The sequence below is a fragment of the Schistocerca cancellata genome, unplaced genomic scaffold, assembly GCF_023864275.1.
Source record: "Schistocerca cancellata isolate TAMUIC-IGC-003103 unplaced genomic scaffold, iqSchCanc2.1 HiC_scaffold_708, whole genome shotgun sequence".
Taxonomy (NCBI): Eukaryota; Metazoa; Arthropoda; class Insecta; order Orthoptera; family Acrididae; genus Schistocerca; species Schistocerca cancellata.
In genome coordinates, this window is record NW_026046719.1 from 48,726 (window position 1) to 67,093 (window position 18,368).

The following is an 18,368-nucleotide window of genomic DNA, read 5'->3' on the forward strand; positions in this document are numbered from 1 at the left end:
GCAGTGATCTGAAAATAGTGTACACGTCTTCTCCTGGAGTCAGAGTAACTGCCACGCATGCCCAGAACTGCGATCATAGTGCTGCCATGGATAGAAATAGAAACGGGACTTACTTTGTGGACGACCCTTGTATTAAGACTGTGCACAGTTGTTAGTGGCCTTGTTAAAATAGCCCTAGATGAATGTTCTTAAAATGTGTAAAATGTGGAAAGTTTAAAACAGAAATTCATTTCAAAGTGGACTCACTCTCATCCAAACAACTACCCATACTGTAATACTTATAATGTAAAGCTGTAAACCCTATCCCTATCCTAAAAGCTGTATAGAACAACACAATAAAGACTAAAATAATGACTTAGGAAGATGAGACCCACATTTATGAGCCATCCACTGCAACAACACATTGAAACGTTGTTTCTAATAATTTAGGAAATACTGTACAGTATATTAAACATTTCACAAAATCTTAAAATTTGTACAATGTTCATCTCTTGATATGCTAAAATACAGGTCACATCTATTAGCACAATGGCCTCTCGTCTCAATAAGAAAAACTATCAGTTAAAATGTAGCTTATCAAAAACAATACATCACAAACACTGCTAATTGGACAGTCATCTCACTGGAGCAGGAAGCTGTGCATCATTGGGTTACAGCCTATTTGTAGTTTAGTGTGAAGGAATGCACCTTTTCTTCTTCTTCTTCTTCTTCTTCTCTCTCTCTCTCTCTCTTTCTTTTTTTTTTTTGAGTGGTTTGATGCGACCTGCCACAAATTCCTCTCTTGGGCTGACCTCTTCACCTCAGAGTAGCACTTGCAACCTATGCCTTCAATTATTAGCTGGATGTATTCCAATCACTGTATTCCTCTACACTTTTTGCCCTCTACAGCTCCCTCTAGTACCACGGAAGTCATTCCCTGATGTCTTAACAGATGTCCTATCTCCTGTCCCTTTTCCTTGTCAGTGTTTTCCGCAGGTTCCTTTCCTCTCCGATTCTGCGCAGCATCTGCTCATTCCTTACCATATCAGTCCACTTAATTTTCAACATTCGTCTGTCGTACCACATCTCAAATGCTTCGATTCTCTTATGTTCCGGTTTTCTCACAGTCCATGTTTCACTACCATACAATGCTGTACTCCAGACGTACATTCTCAGAAATTTCTTCCTCGAAGTAAGGCTGATATTTGATATTAGTAGACTTCTCTTGGCCAGGAACACCCTTTTTACCTTTGCTAATCTGCTTTTGATGTCCTCCTTGCTCCATCCGCCATTGGTTATTTTACTGCCTAGGTAGCAGAATTCTTTTAACTTCATCTACTTCGTGACCGTCAATCCTGATAAGTTTCTCGCTGTTCCCATTTCTACTCCTTCTCAATACCTTCATCTTTCTTCAATTTACTCTCAATCCACACTCTATATTCATTAGACTGTTCATTCCATTCAGCAGATTACGTAATTCTTCTTCACTTTCACTCAGGATAGCAATGTCATCAGCGAATCGTACCATTGATATCTTTTCATCTTGAATTTCAATTCCACTCCGGAACCTTTCTTATATTTCGATCACTGCTTCCTCAATGTGCAGATTGAACAGTAGGGGTGAAAGGTTATATGCTTGTCTGACACCCTTTTTAATACGAGCACTTCGTTCTTGGTTGTCCACTCTTATTATTCCCTCTTGGCTGTTGAGCATATTGCATATGGCCCGTCTCTCCCTATAGCTTACCCCTACTTTTTTCAGAATTTCGAACATCTTGCAACATTTTACATGCATCCAACATTTTACATGCATCCTATGAACGTGTCTCGAGTTTTCTTTAGCCTTGCTTTCATTATTAACCGCAACGTCAGAATTGCCTCTGTTGTGCCTTTACCTTCCCTAAAGCCAAACTGATCGCCATCTAGCACATCCTCAATTTTCTTTTATATTCTTCTGTATATTATTCTTGTAAGAAACTAGGAAGCATGAACAGTTAAGCTGATTGTGTGATAATTCTCACACTTGTCAGCTTCAGCTCTTGCCGTCTTCGGAATTGTGTGGCTGATGCTTCTCTGTAAGTCAGATGGTATGTCGTCAGACTCATAAATTCTACACATCAATGTGAATAGTCATTTTGTTGCCACTTCCCCCAATGATTTTAGAAATTCTGATGGAATGTTATCTATCCCTTCTGCCTTATTTGACCGTAAGTCCTCCAAAGCTCTTTTAAATTCTGATTCTAATACTGGATCCCCTATCTCTTCTAAATTGACTCCTGTTTCTTCTTCTATCACATCAGACAAATCTTCCCCCTCATAGAGGCTTTCAATGTATTCTTTCCACATATCTGCTCTCTCTCCTCTGCATTTAGCAGTGGACTTCCCATTGCACTCTTAATGTTATCACCCTGGCTTTTAATGTCACCGAAGGTTGTTTTGTCTTTCCTGTATGCTAAGTCTGTCCTTCCGACAATCATTTCTTTTTCGATGTCTTCACATTTTTCATGCAACCATTTCATCTTAGCTTCCCTGCACTTCCTATTTATTTCATTCCTCAGCGACTTGTATTTCTGTATTCCTGACTTTCCAGGAACATTCTTGTACTTCCTCCTTTCATTGATCAGCTGAAGTATTTCTTCTGTTACTCATGGTTTCTTCGCAGTTACCTTCTTTGTACCTATGGTTTCCTTTCCAACTTCTGTGATGGCCCTTTTTAGAGATGTCCATTCCTTTTCAACTGAGCTACTGAGCTATTTCTTATTGCTGTATCTATAGCCTTAGAGAACTTCAACCATATCTTGTCATTCCTTAGTACTTCTGTATGTATCCCACTTCCTTGCGTATTGATTCTTCCTGATTAACGTCAAACTTCGGCCTACTCTTCATCACTACTATATCATGATCCGAGTCTATTTCTGCTCCTGGGTACGCCTTACAATCCAGTATCTAATTTTGGAATCTGTCTGACCATGATGTAATCTAACTGAAATCTTCCCATATCACCCGGCCTTTTCCAAGTATACCTCCTCCTCTTGTGATTCTTGAACAGTGTATTTGTTATTACTAGCTGAAACTTGTTACAGACTCAATTAGTCTTTCTCGTCTCTCATTCCTTGTCCCAAGCCCATATTCTTCTGTAACCTTTTCTTCTGCTCCTTCCCCTGCAACTGCATTCCAGTCCCCCATGACTATTGGATTTTTGTCCCCCTTTATACACTCTATTACCCTTCCAATACCCTCATACACTTTCTCTCTCTCTCTTCATCTTCAGCTTGCGACATCAGCATGTATACCTGAACTATCGTTGTCGGTGTTGGTTTGCTGTCGATTATGATAAGAACAACCCTGTCTCTGAACTGTTCACAATAACACACTCTCTGCCCTATCTTCCCATTCACAACTAATCTTACTCCCATTATACCTCTTTCTGCTGCTGTTGATATCACCCTATACTTATCTGACCAGTAACCCTTGTCTTCTTTCCATTTCGCGTCACTGACTCCTACAATATCTAGCTTAAGCTTTTGCATTTCCCTTTTCAGATTTTCTAGCTTCCCTACCATGTTCAAGCTTCTGACATTCCACGCCCTGGCTCGTAGAATATTATCCTTCCTTTGATTACTCAATCTTCTTCTTATGGTAACCTCCCCCTTGGCAGATCCCTCCCGGAGATTCGAATGGGGGACTATTCCGGAATCTTTTGCTAATGGAGAGATCACCATGACACTTTTTAAATTACAGGCCACATGTCTTGTGGATAAACGTTATGTGCTTTTAATGCAGTGGTTTGCATTGCCTTCTGCATCCTCATGCCGTAGATCATTGCTGATTGTTCCACCTTTAGGGCCAGTTTCCCACCCCTAGGACAAGAGAGTGCCCTGAACCTCTCTCCAATCCTCTGCCCTCTTTGACAACGCAGAATGAAGGTGACTTCTTATACCGTAAGTCTTCAACCACCAATGCTGATTATTAATCAAAATTTAAGCAGTGGCAGGATTCGAACTCGCCACCAAAAGCGTTTTGACTATGAATCAAAGACGCTACCCCTAGACCACATGTGACCTTATCTATGTGACCAAATGAAAGTATCTCGCAGCTGAATAATAGACCAGCCAAAGAATCCTATCACTCACAGCTGAGCTAGCCACTTTCATGTCTCCCTTTTGGTGACTGCTCAGTCTCCTATCTGGTAGGTAATCAAATCGGGCACTGGTCACTGGACTGCATATCATTAACTGCCTCCCACTGAGTATTATGTGTGAGTGCTAGATGCCAAACTGAAATAGCTCTTTGGTGAGAATTGCAGTGTAACTGCTAAAGTGTGTGACATGCCGTTATCCTTGGCAGCCCACTTCTTTGTCCTCATCTTTCTCGTCTCATTGCTCAACCACTGTCCCAATACTGTAATGCATTTTACTCCACAACATTCCGTTCCTCCCTCTCTCTCTCATGGCACATTCTCTCACTTTGGTTATTATTTAAATGTCATTTTGTTGCTGAGTGTGAACTGTGATGTTGGCCCTCCTTGTCCCACACATTCCCCCCCCCCCCCCCCCCCCCCTCCTTGCCACTGCACAAATTAGCCTATCTATACAACAGCTCGCAAACAATATCAACTCTGTGTGTGTGTGTGTGTGTGTGTGTGTGTGTGTGTGTGTGTGTGTGTGTGTGAGAGAGAGAGAGAGAGAGAGAGAGAGAGAGAGAGAGAGAGAGAGAGAGAGAGGAGTGGGGAAGGGGGTTTGGAGGGGCGGACGAGGGCTGCAGCAGATGAACGATTGCCTTCAGACATTTTTCTTTATTGCTTAAAAACTAAAATTTTCATTCTCTAAGATTACAATAAATTACTTGTTTCTTGGATGAATCTCTTCCTCTGTAACAGAGTGCACATTATTCTGAAATTTTATGACAGATTACAATCTAGTGCCTGATAGGAATTCAAGCTTAGACCCTTGCAATTTGTGGTCAATGCTTTTAGAGGCTACTCTAAGTCATCAAGACAGGGTTCACAACCAACCTTCAGAGCTTCAATTTTGCATTACAGCTTCTTTTCAAGTTTCACAGAAGTCTTCCAGCATAGCTTGCTGAACTAGTTCTCCTGTAAGAAAGAAGACCAGGAAAAAAGGTGGCATACAGCCTTTTGGCTTTTGTCTCCGGAGCCTCAGCTGATGTTTTTTTAGTGTTTTGCTGGCATTGTGACTAGAATTCTCAAAGAATCACCTCTATTACTGGTAGCAGACTGGAGTCGAGCCTACTGTGGAGGTTAAACATACTCTCCACACTGATGTCCATGGGGGTGTTTCCCTAGTCATTATCACTGTAGCTCCTCCATTGTTATTTGCAAGGGTGATTCAACGCAGCACGGAAATTCAGGATACATTTGTCTTGACGATTTCTTCTTTCTTGTTAAAATTACTGTCATGTTTATGAATTTCGATGGCTATTCTGAACAAATGGGTGTGGTAGCTCTTCTTCACACTGAGAACTTACACGATGATGAATTTTATTACATGGTTGATATCTCACAGCACATCATGTTGCACCTGTCCCAATCTGTAAAAAAGTTTATGTTCAATGATCTGCTACTGATTCACTGTATAGTCATTCTAACACAGACTCTTCCACAAGTATACTCCTGACATTTTGAGTGAGACTGTATTGTCCTTTGTTGATCTGAGACACTATCAGAACACCAGAGTTAGATTTGTATGTAGTCTTCACACTGAGTTTTCACAATATACAGCTGATTCTGTCCATCATCCTGACACTGTCTGGCAGAATAGCCCTCCCCAACATTCCTTCTTCTGGCACGACACTTTGCTAGTGAACAGCCCCCAGGTAGCTGTAACAACATCTTTTCTTCCACAAGTGTAAATCCAGCAATGTATGATGGAGAATATATGTGAATTCTGAGATGTAAAGTGAGGTATTGTTAGAACTGAAGATACCAACATCAGTTGTGAGTTGATACAAGAATTTATTTCCCATAAATAGCAAGGATCTTTTTTGCAATAATCCCTACATTTTCCTATCTGTATGAGGGTGGGAAATGCCATCCAGAATAATCATGCCTGCTGTCAACAGTCCAAGTCGTTAGGCTATGGCCTGTCATGGTTCCCAGAGTAGTACTGTAGGAGTGGCATTTACAGTCTTAACGTGACGGTGTATTCAAGCTCCAAAACATTGTATTCATAATATTGTATGTTGATGCAATCACCTTCAACTTCTTCTTCTTCTTCTTCTTCTTCTTCTCCTCCTCCTCCTCCTCCTCCTCCTCCTCCTCTGTCACCCTCACTACTTTTCTTTGTTGAAGAGGAACAATGCTTCTATTCCATGGATAATTGCTTTGATTCAGATTGGGAATGGTGTGTTAAGAAATATAATCTCTTTCACTGTAATAATTTGGTGTTGCATATATAGGCCCATTCTGTTTCATTTGTACTTTGAAATCAACTGGCGGGGGATCTAATGTGCACAAATTTTCGTTCACTGACTGAATACTGTGCTTCAGTTATCATCTACCTGGTTGTACTGTCACCTTCTACAAATGCATGGACTGAGACTCGAACCCAAGACCTTTGCCTTTATGGGCATGTGCTCTACCAACTGTGCTACCCAAGCACAACTCATGACCTGTCCTCACTCCCTTACTTCCACCACTACCTGAAGTTTCATGTCAGCGCACACTCTGCTGTAGAGTGAAAAATTCATTCTGGAAACATCTCCCAGGCTGTGGCTGACAGACAGGCATGTCTCCTCAATATCCTTTCTTCCAGGAGTTTCACAGGAGAACTTCTGCGAAGTTTGGCAGGTAGGAGATGAGGTACTGGCACAAGCAAAGCTGTGAGGACGGGTCCAGAGTAATGCTAGGGTAGCTTAGGTGTTAGAGCACTTGAGTACGAAAGGCAAAGGTTCTGGGTTATGGTGATTACGTAAGAAAGACTAATACCATCACCATCTTTTCTTTGTGGTGATAATTAGAATTTTATGGCTACTCTCCTAAGTTTATTGAAGGAGATAATGCATTGGGAGGGGGAGTATGAGGGGGTGGGGAATGCATGCATGAGGGGGGGAGAGGGGGAGGAGGGGGGGGAGGGGGAGGGAGCACGTCTTAATTTGTACAGTGCACAATGCAAGTCTGGTGATAGCAAATAAGCAATTATAATAAGTCTGCAAAGTAAAAGTAATAATAATAATAATACCGGAACCTATGGGAAGTAAGTTAACTGTAAGTACTATCACATTTGCCAAAATCAAGACAAGAGCTGTTTAAATTATGTATTCAATATTTTGTTAAGTCACAAAATAATAATGCATGTTGAATATGATTTTATTAAATATGATTTTTAAACAGAAGTGACACAGCTAAATATGTCTACATTTCAGGCAGTTTTTATATTATAAAACAGACAGACTTCTTTTACACCTTTCGCACTTTCCTCTCCACCTCTCTTGACACAGTTAAGTCACAAAAGCATGTCACTTATTGAAATAAATAAGAGCAACAACTACTAATACTTGTTTGTCAACCTGACTGCAAGTACTTAAACAGAAACAATGGCCTGTCACTGAGGGTACTATGAATACCACTTAATAATGCCCAGCCTGCTCATACAAATGGGATGAACCTCCCTTTTATATGGGAACACAAAACTACTGTTTGACAGTGTTCAGCCTCCTGAAGAAGATCACAGCAATTGGAGCAAAACAATGAGTTACAGTAGAAACATAAGAGCGAAATGACACGACAGATTTCAGTTTTATTGACATTTGCTGACACATACTCATGCTTTATTTCTAATGGTAAACTATGAGATCAAAAGTATCCAGACCCCCCCCCCCCCCCCCCAAAAAAACATGTTTTTCATATTAGGTGGATTGTACTGCTGTCTACTGCCACGTACTGCATATCAGCAACCTCAGTAGTCGTCAGACATCGTGAGACAGCACAATGGGGTGCTCCGCGGAACTCACAGACTACGAACGTCGTCAGGTGATTGGGTGTCACTTGTGTCACAGATCTGTAAGTGAGATTTCCACACTCCTAAACATCCCTCGGCCCACTGATTCCTATGTGATAGTGAAGTGGAAATGTGAATGGATACATACAGCACAAAACCTTACAGGCCGACCTCGTCTGTTGACTGACAGAGACCGCCAACAGTTGAAGAGGGTAGTAATGTGTAATAGGCAGACATCTATCCACACCATCACACAGGAATTCCAAACTTCATCAGGATCCACTGCAAGTATTATGACAGTTAAGCGGGAGGTGAGAAAACTCGGATTTCATGGTCGAGCGGCTGCTCATGATGTTTTAAGCACCTTCTTGCTTCCCAGTGTTGAAGAGCAATTCGGGGATGGAGATTGCATCTTTCAACAAGATCAAGAACCTGTTCATAATGCACGGCCTGTGGTGGAGTGGTTACATGACAATAACATCGCTGTAATGGACTGGCCTGCACGGAGTCCTCACCTGAATCCTACAAAACAACTTTGGGATGTTTTGGAATGCCAACTTTGTGCCAGGCCTCACCAATTGACATCGATATCTCTCCTCGGTGGAGCACTCTGTGAAGAATGGGCTGCCACTCCCCAAGAAACATTCCAGCATGTGATTGAATGTATGCCTGTGAGAATGGAAGCTGTCATGAAGGCTAAGGGTGGGCCAACACCATACTGAATTCCAGCATTACCGATGGAGGGCACCATGAACTTGTAAGTCATTTTCAGCCAGGTGTCAGGATACTTTTGGTCACACAATGTATCTGTGTCCACAAAATTTAAATGGTATTTCCCAAAGACTTACTGAATTTTTTAAATATTTTTAAGTTCATGAATTCATCAGAAATGATATGAACAAGGTATGGAAAGTTCTTAGTCGAACATGAATATTTTAAGGAATAAAGGTAACAACTGACCATATGGTAGACGCATTGAGTTGTCAACAGTTTACTAAGTACATTTCTGGGTTTCAGACAAATCCTTCTCCAGACCTATACAGAACACATCCATATGTAAAGCTATGCACTGATATTGCAGCTAAAATGGGGTGAATGTCAAGCGGCACGAGCTAAGAGAGGGAAGAGGCAGTGAGAGAGAGAGAGATGGTCTGGGACAAATGGCTCACAACTGGGAGGGAGAGGCAACAGTTGCACAGGATAAAAATATGGCACTGGTGAGCTCGTTATGGCCACAGGCACGTGGAGCTGTGCTTAGCACATACGGCTTGGAGGAATGAAGTGGAAGGGGAGGAAATATAATGGAGCAAACAGGAGACTGTGGAGAGAGTGAGTGCAGGATCAGTGAAGTTAGGGTCACGGGGCCTGGGTGGAGGGGATGTGTGGTGGAGAGAGAGACCAGGCAGGTGTGCCAGTTGATGTGTTCGAGCCTCAACAATTTGATGAGTAGTTACGTTCAATCCTTAGATTACTCAGAAATGATATGGTTAATTACCTCCTTTAGACTAGCTTCTGAATTACACAATTTCATTATTAGCAGGAAACAATGTAAAACAAAAAATGAATGTCTATTAAGAAAGTATAAATAATTATCACTACAGCTAATAGTGAAAAAAAGAGGAACTTGCCTTCAAACACTTCAGGAGCCATCCAAGCAGCACTCCCTTTATTGTTTGTCATATAGGTTTTCTTATCACAGGCTGTTCCAAAGTCACATATTTTGAGTACTTTTCCACCCATTATGAGAAGAAGGTTTGGTGGTTTAAGATCCCTGTAATAAGAAAACACGAGTCTATCAATTTCACTGTTAAAATAAAGATTAGTACTAAAGCAGTTGCTGAGTAAATAACTGAGCATGAATAATGTTACAAATACAAGAAAATATTAAGAGTAAATCATAAGAAAACTTCATCACTATTACTTTGACAAGTGTGTTGCTTATAGAGGCATAGACTACCAAATAACCTCTGAAAACACAAACACAATACTGATTCTGATGCTGTCATGTACACATCCTATTGCTATCTTCTAACAGACCAGTGAATACAGTCTGATTAAAAATTATTGTCTCTCGACAAACATACTTGAATAAAAATAAGCAAAATAAACAAAATTACAGTATCATTTATTTAAAAAGGGGTAACCACTACTGTACAAGCAGAATAGTTTCAAATATTTCATACATTCACATACAACAGTGCTCACATTATGCCTACTTCCTGTCTTTTAGTCTAATAAAAAAGTGGGGAAAAACACTTGATCAGTAGTAAAAGAGAAGATGAGTATGACAATAGTTTTTATATCGTGTTATGGAATAACTCATCCTGTAGTTACAAAATAGTTCTGGAAAAGTAAAAGGCTCAAAATGAAGGTCACAAGCAACCCCTTGCTGGAACTGCAGTTCCAAGACATAATTAAAATGACATCATACCATCACACATGCAGATGTAGTCTACATACTTTGTACTATGTGTTGACACACTGCATGGTCGTTAACTTATATCTTGTGACCACAGGCTTTTGTTTTGCTTTGGCAGTGTGCTGTCATTGAAATCCTTATCAAAGAGAAAAAAATGAACCTTAAGACTTCGGCCTGCACATGGTCTTTGCGCACAGGTGACAGCAGTGTTATGACGTGTATGAAGTACATTAAAGATGGCAACACAAGCACGCAAGATGAGCTCTGCAGCAGTATCCCTCAAACAGTTTCCATGATACTCAACACATGACTTGAAGAGCTCATGGACAAAAGACACGTCACCTGTCAATGAAATCTCAACTAAATTTGCAACAGAAATACTGCTGTGCAGGGAATGATTAGTAAACTGAGTTATCAAGAAGTATTTAATGACTGTAAGCTACAAAGTTCACAGACTCATAGCCCAAAACTGGAATGTCCAATATGGAATACCAATATTATGAGGAGGAAAGACTGCTATCCAACCCCATAGTAGAGGTGCTGAGTTGCAGTCAGGCACAATCAAAATATCTTTTCACTGTGATTGTCTGCGACTCAATATGCCTCTATAAAATGAGTAGTAAACAAAACATCAAAATAACGAATGGCACGATTTGGATTAGCCATAAGAAAAAAGCAGGAAGAGATTGATCTACTGGGAAAATATGAACAGTCTTCTGTGATGCAGATGGCTGCATTCTGGTTGATTTTCTGGAACCTGGCCACATCATAAATGCTGTCCAATACATCTAAACATCTCTGAAGCTCCATCGAGCATTGTAGACAAAAAGAACAAATTGCAGCCTCATATGCGTCCTAATACTGCTATTAAGAATTTTGATGGGGAAAGTCTTCTGCATCATCACTACAGTCCTGACTTGGCATGCTCTGGCTACCATGTTTTCATTTCTATGGAAGAATAGCTATGAGGTCAATGCTGTCAGATAATGAAGGATCTTGCAGACCCAGTGTCTTCCTGGTGAAACAGCAATTAATAAAATATGTACAATAACACCAGATGCGTATATACGGATCAACACGAAGTATATAAATATTGGCCGAGTGTGAGTATAACTCACGCTCTGATGTTTCCATTCTAACTTAATTATGTATGTAGATAGTGCATCTATCCCGGGAGTCGAGAATCTCAATTATTTTTGCCTGTTATTGATATCGATAGTGACATGATAATACTGGCATGATATTGGTCCTCGGAATTCCAGAACTTTTAAGAACATTTTAATTTTGAAGTTTTACAGTTAAACTTTTAGTTTAATTTCAGATTTGGTGTTGTAATTTTTGCATTTACTTTATTAATTCTGGAGTCATGTTAACATGCTACACTAATTAGCACCACAATTATTTAAACTTTCTTAAAATCCGCTGCTGAGTAGTCTTTGAGTTAGAGGAATCAAAGTTCAAAGATCAGTGAGCGTAATTTTTTGTGATCCTATGTGCTCAGTCATTTAAGTTATTAAATTATAATAATAAAAGTAATTTAATCATGATAGAAACTGAGTAATAGATACTGATGCTTGGCAAACCACAAGGAATTTTGAAATTTAACCACAGGATTAAATTCCCACTGAAACTAAAAGTAGCTATTTTACTAATAGATATCCCGCCCCCCCCCCCCCCCCCCCCCCACTAATACAGGGTGTCTACGTTGACAAGGAAAAAAAATTCCCGGATTTTTCCCGGATTTCCCGGTTAAAAACACACTTTCTCCCGGATGACAGTATATTTTCCCCTATCACTCCTTTGAATGGTTATGGTTTTGTACACGGGCGTACAATTTCCCGGTGCTTTAGAAAACGAAACTCAGAGAAAAAGACACGTTTTGGAAATATCTTTGATGTGCAGCAACATGTACGCTGCGTATTTTCGTATTACGAAAACATACATTAGAAAATTCACCAAACACCGCATGTTACTTTCCGAACCATTGAAACCGAGATTTCGATGCGCTTTTGTAAGCCGTTTGTAACTCATGTCACGTGATCTCGCCAACCGATGACAGGATATTCAGAGCATAGGACACGTGATGTAGTCAGCCAATAGCAACAACAGTGTTAAGTAGCGCGCCAAACAGGGAAAGTTAATACATAGTGTTGTTACAAGAAAAGCAAAGCTTTCACATAAAATATCGGTCTCAAGCTGCAAGAGAAGCTAAGCTTTCGCATATACTGTTGATCTTTTTTGCGTGCGTTACACACAAATGTGCCTATAAAATTTTTAATAATGACATAAATGTCTGATCTTCAGGGTTCGAGGGTTCGAAATGCTTCTAAATGGCTCGTCATCAGACACCTGATTTTTAAATGAGAGTCAAAAGCTTTGTGATTTAATAAATTCACGGTCCATTCTTGTACGTAGTTCTACTTACGTAACAGGATATTTACTTTGAAAGTAACGCTTTTCAAACCACCAATCGTAATATTTTCCCGCGACCTGTTACAAATAGATTCGTTTCAGCAGTTGCCAGAGAGCTCAGGTAACAGGCGACACCGCGCTTGGGTAGGTATCATGACGTAGCAAGCCCGTATGTACGTACATGTAAAAGATCATCAATGAAAGATGATACTGCAAGAGCATCGGAATTTCATGAACCATATTAAAATGTGCACATTTAAAGTGCATACTTAAAGGCACACTCGTATGTCCAGATTCCCAATGAAGTACCGTAGACCCCGACCTGATATTAAGCTTTTAAGTGTGGTTTTCAGGATGTAAATTTTCTTGGAGCACCAGTACTGTATTATATCATGTTTGGTTCTTTATTATGGCATAATGCCATACGTGCTAGAAAATGAAAACGTGCACTTGAAATGCAGCGAACAGTTGAAACTACCCAGTACTGTGGAATTAAACATTTCGTTTCAGATACATTGACTGCCTCTGCGGAAAAGATTAGCAAAAGTCAAATTTCTTTAGCAAACAGACAAAAATAACTTCATTGTTCCGCAAGGCGATTAATGCTTGACTGTCAGAAAGGTGGAAATAAAATAAAATCTGAAACTAATGACATATTTCAGCCTTTAGTAATTATGTGAATGTGTTTTAATTCACTTGATAGCTGCCGGCCACGGATATCCGTTTTGTTTTCATTTGACGTGAGAGTAAACGAAGGGGAAACAGCAAAATCACTGAACGCAAACACGGGTCATGTGGAGACTACCCACTATAGCTCAGATTGCTCTGCGCATCAGCCCCGGATCTACGACATTGGCAAACAGGGTCAATACTAAAAAAAATCGAATTTTCAAAATATGTTCATCTTCTAGCGCACATCCTTCTGAAAAGTCTGAAACATAAAACGTATTTATTCGAGGAAATGTAAGACATATTATTTGGTCTTAAGTATGCTCAAGTGCAGTTCCATGCCTCTTCATAAAGCATTTTTCTACTGCACGTCCAAACTATATTCAGGAGAGTGGAAACTGAAATGTCCCGTGGTGCCTCTCCTGCTCCCAGTCGGCCGGTTTGGCAGCCTGCCTCTATTAAAAAAAAATCTCGCAATTAATAGCGGATGGGATTATTTGTAATCGAGAGAACAAGAACTCTTCAGAAAATCTGAACTCTTCATTGCTCATTAGTTAATAACTTGCTGTTTTGTGTGTCATAAAAATAAATATAGGATATATAAAACCAGTACTGACAAGAGATAAGCAAGAAATTACACATTTCTTCAAACCTTAGCTCCTAGCATTTTTTTCTTTCTAATCTTGCTACAGCTTTACATGGCGTGTTTTCCTTTCTGTGAAAGAATCTTTTACCTCATCAAAGTTTGTCAAACGTTTTGCTACATGAAAAATCGAAATGTAGTTATCTAATACTGAAAAAACTGTTAATACAAATAATACCCAAGACTGGTGTGGTTTCTCGATCTGATTACGTCTATTTTGTCACTGTCTGCTAGATAAAACAAAATAGGCCTTTCTAATACGGCAGCAATTTTATAACACACCAAATAAACGAGACTGTTTTGGCACAAATGGTCATTTTTATAACACGACAGAATATAATCCAATAAGTATCAATATCAAATGCCTATTAGGCCTACTACAAGCAAAAAGCTTTATGTTAGGAAATAGTTTCACGTTTCATTCATATGCACCAGCTTCTCTAGCATGACATAGAAAACTAGTATTACGAAATTTTTATATAAATTTGGAATCGTCTTATTCTTCCATAATTTGTGTGATGTCCTCGTTTCTTCTCCGTCCTCGTTCTAACAAACAATCCTGTCATCACCAATTCTGTAGCTATTGCTGCCACTGTCAAAATTTGTTCGCCGATTAACTTCACTAACCCTGCCAGAATCACTGGTTTAGTTCTCCCGCAATTATTCTCCGGTTAGGCGTTTTTACGTGTTCGTACAACACGCTTTCCGCGTTTCTTCCATAATAGAACTTAAGCGGCTGGTAGCCGGGGACTGTACTACTGGTCCTTACTAGTGTAGCGATCTGGCCTAACATTTTCTGTCAAAACTTCATTTTCTTGGACACACCGAGAAGATAATACATAATCTTTCTCACCTGTTATTCCTGTCAGTCGTTTATTTCCATTCTGATAGTATGAATCTATGGATTTCGCTAGTAATTATAACAGCGATGATCATTCCCACACCCAATCAGCCACATAATCAGACAGCGATTGCCATTCATCCATTCGGCTTTACTCCACTCAGCTCGTATAGCCCCGTCCCCTTCTGTCTGTGGAAAGTTTATTTCTAGATGCGACGAGGATTCTCCTGACAGAGACATCATGTACACTATGCATGCATTCAAAAGTCAGCTTATGATTCATTCAGAAATCAACTTAAAATGTGTTCAAATACCAACAGAGAAGTGTTTCAAAATCATATGACTAATTGATAGGCAAATGTGCGCTGGATGCTAGGTGCTTTGTGAAACAAGTTTTTTCCCCCCCTCAAGAATATGAATTAGGCGTCCCCTTTTCCCGGAAGTATCTAGCTGCTTGCTGCGACTGCTTGCACAGCCAACAGCCACATTCCTGTTGACAGAAGCGGGAGAATCTACTACTCAAACGTGACTCTACTGCACATGCGCATGAGCCCGCGCGTTAACTGCTAAAACAAATCGAATGTGAACAGTTGCGACTTCACACTCATTGGAGGGAATTTGTTGTTATGAAGCACTGCATAGTCTTCCTAAAGTCTTTGACACATTTTCAGTCGGTAGACGCTTGCATGAGCACTTGTGTCATTGTTGTATATGGCGCATTTCCTTTGCAATTTAAGTTATTTTCGTTTTTTTCTCTCGTTTATGTTTTATTGTTGAAGTATTATTCTGCAGTAGCGGGATACAGTAATATCCGTTGTTAGTGTGTCGGTTCTTACTAGTCAAAATTACAAAAATGTAACTGAAAACTAAAACAATGAAAAATTCCCGGAATTCTAAAAATATCCCGGGTTTTTCCCGGTTTTCTCCCGGATGAAAAAAATCCCGGGTTTTTCCCGGATCTCCCGGTTGTCCCGGGTCGTAGACACCTTGTAATATCTTTAAGGTGAGAGTAATTAGGTATTTACAAGACCGGAGCACCTTCAGGTTTATCTTCACTCATAATCAGATGAGACTGCAGTCAAACCCACTCACACAGAAGCTTAATTTTTTTTACACTGTCATGGGACCTTTGACCAGAGTATGTGACATACATTCCAACAGTTTATGTCTATTCGTTTCTGAGAAAAATTATCTCGACAAATGGACACACAGACAGTTAATGAATAACAAATTAATATTTTTTTCATGAGACAATTACAAAATAACTGTTTTCGGACTTTTCCCTTTACTTGTACTATAAAACCTTGCTTCTTGCCACATTTCATGATTCTAGATCAACAGGAAGTACCCTATAGGTTTTGATTAGTGAGTTTGCAAGTATCAAAATATTTGACACAAATGGCTTTTTTTATTGCGCTGACTTAGAAGCTTTACTTTTTACACTGCTAAAGGATCTTACCTATTCCTGAGATAAAGGTGACTTAATAGTTGGACAGACAACAAAGTGATCCCATAAGGGTTCTGTTTTTACTGACTGTGGTACGGAGCATTAAAAATGGTGCACACATTCCAAAACAAAGTGTCTAAAATGATTTTATAATAATCAGTGATTTCACAATTTAAAATGTTGTAGTTTCAAGATACACTATCAATGTTCACTGAGGAATAAAAACTCATCAACTAAATATGCAATTGAAAAACATACTGGAGGCAAAACAAAGCCAAAGAGGAAGTGTTAATTCTAACACTGACTAAAAAGCAGTTTTTGCCCATATGGGAACACATTTACCACAAAGCTGTAGTGAACAAATCATCATCAATGAAACAAGAAGTGTGATCTAAATGGTGACAAACATATTTGCGGTACTACAAGTAGCCATAAGTACCATTATCCATAGAACACTGAGCGATAAATATGCACACAAAATAAACTGTCGAATCAGATAAGAGAGTAATACACTAGCAACAATATTTGTAGATCCAAATCATTTCAAAACCACAGACTGTTTACCACAGGGTGGTCTGTGTTTGAACAATTTAAGGTCTGTAGAATTCAGCCAGATGTTTATCGACATCCGCAAAAATTAAAAATAGTAAGGGTAATTTAATGTGAGTAGTGGGGGTGACAAGTTGCCTGATGAAATAACAAGTAAAAATATTATAAGAAAAGCTGTTCTTAAAAGTATAAGTGAATGTATATTTTTTCATGAACATAAACATTTATGGCCTACATATAAAACATGTAAATAGCAGAGAGGTAAAAACTATTGAGTGTTAAGCTATTAATTTATCTGTCAGAAGGGAGAAATATTACAGTTTTTCCTTGAAAGAACATAGCCTAAAGAAATCCTGCATCAAAATGCTTAATAAATTAGAGAACTATATTGCAGGTAAGAGCCTTTGAAGATTAAGAAAATTCATGGAGGTTGCTGCATACTTATTAAAATTTCTTTGACATTTAGAGACAGATGATTTTAATTTTCTCTATTGTGAGCATACAATATATTTTCTTTGAAAGTTGCTGTTTGGAATTAGAGGGGCAAAAATATTGAAATAATTTTGACATATAGAACCCAGGTAAATAAATAACAAAAATATTTCTATTTAAACTCCGGAATCTCTTACAGACACCGACGATAGAGAAGAAGATAAGGATTAGATAGCTGCTGATTTTAATATAAGCATAATAAATGAATCCAGTAAATCTGCACAATTTATTAACGTGATTCAAGTATTTGGTTTCAAGCTAAACTTCACAGAATTCACAAGAGAGAAAGTAGGTGAACTACAACTTGTATAAATGCTATTCTGACAAATTACAAATTTCATGATACAAGAAAATTCGATGTAGGTTTAGGGATTTCTGATTATTTTGTATCGGTTTGGGCCTATGAAATATAAAGGCACCAGATGGAAAATATACAACACACAACAGTTCAGTAAAAAAAAAAATATATATATATATATATAATCTTGTTCTATCATGATTAGCAGAAGTAAACTGGCCATTGGCACAGCAGAAGTAAACTTGCCATTGGCACACTGTAGTACAAGCCCTAAAAACTCCAGCAGATTTCTTGAAAGCTTTATTGCATGTTTTTAACAAAACATCCCCCCCCCCCCCCCCCATTGTCTGCCATAAAGAATAAATAAACTAAAATGGATAACAGCTGGAATAAAAGTGTCTAGAACTAGAAGTAGAATTTTACACAACGAACTGTAAAGTAATACAACTGTAGAATTGTAAACTAAGTAAAACAGAATAAAACTATAAGTAGATGGGTGATAAAGACAGCAAAAGAAATGGTACACAAAACGTTCATTCTGAATAATACACATCATAACTCAAAGGCACAGAATAAATGATACAATCCAAACTAAACAACTGACAATCCACAGATCTCCAAAATTAAGTCAGGTGACAAGTTCATTGAAAACCCTTCAGAA

General features: G+C 39.0%; 1 protein-coding gene across 1 annotated transcript in view; it reads right to left on the minus strand.

Annotated features, from left to right (window-relative positions):
• LOC126140954 (mitogen-activated protein kinase kinase kinase 7-like) overlaps positions 1-18,368 on the minus strand; it is a gene marked incomplete at its 3' end in the record, with an annotated part of 91,889 nt that overhangs the window by 40,166 nt on the left and 33,355 nt on the right. The window contains exon 4 of the mRNA XM_049915241.1: positions 9,566-9,708. Within this exon, the coding sequence (XP_049771198.1) occupies positions 9,566-9,708 (143 nt within the window). The remainder of the gene's footprint in view (positions 1-9,565; positions 9,709-18,368) is intronic.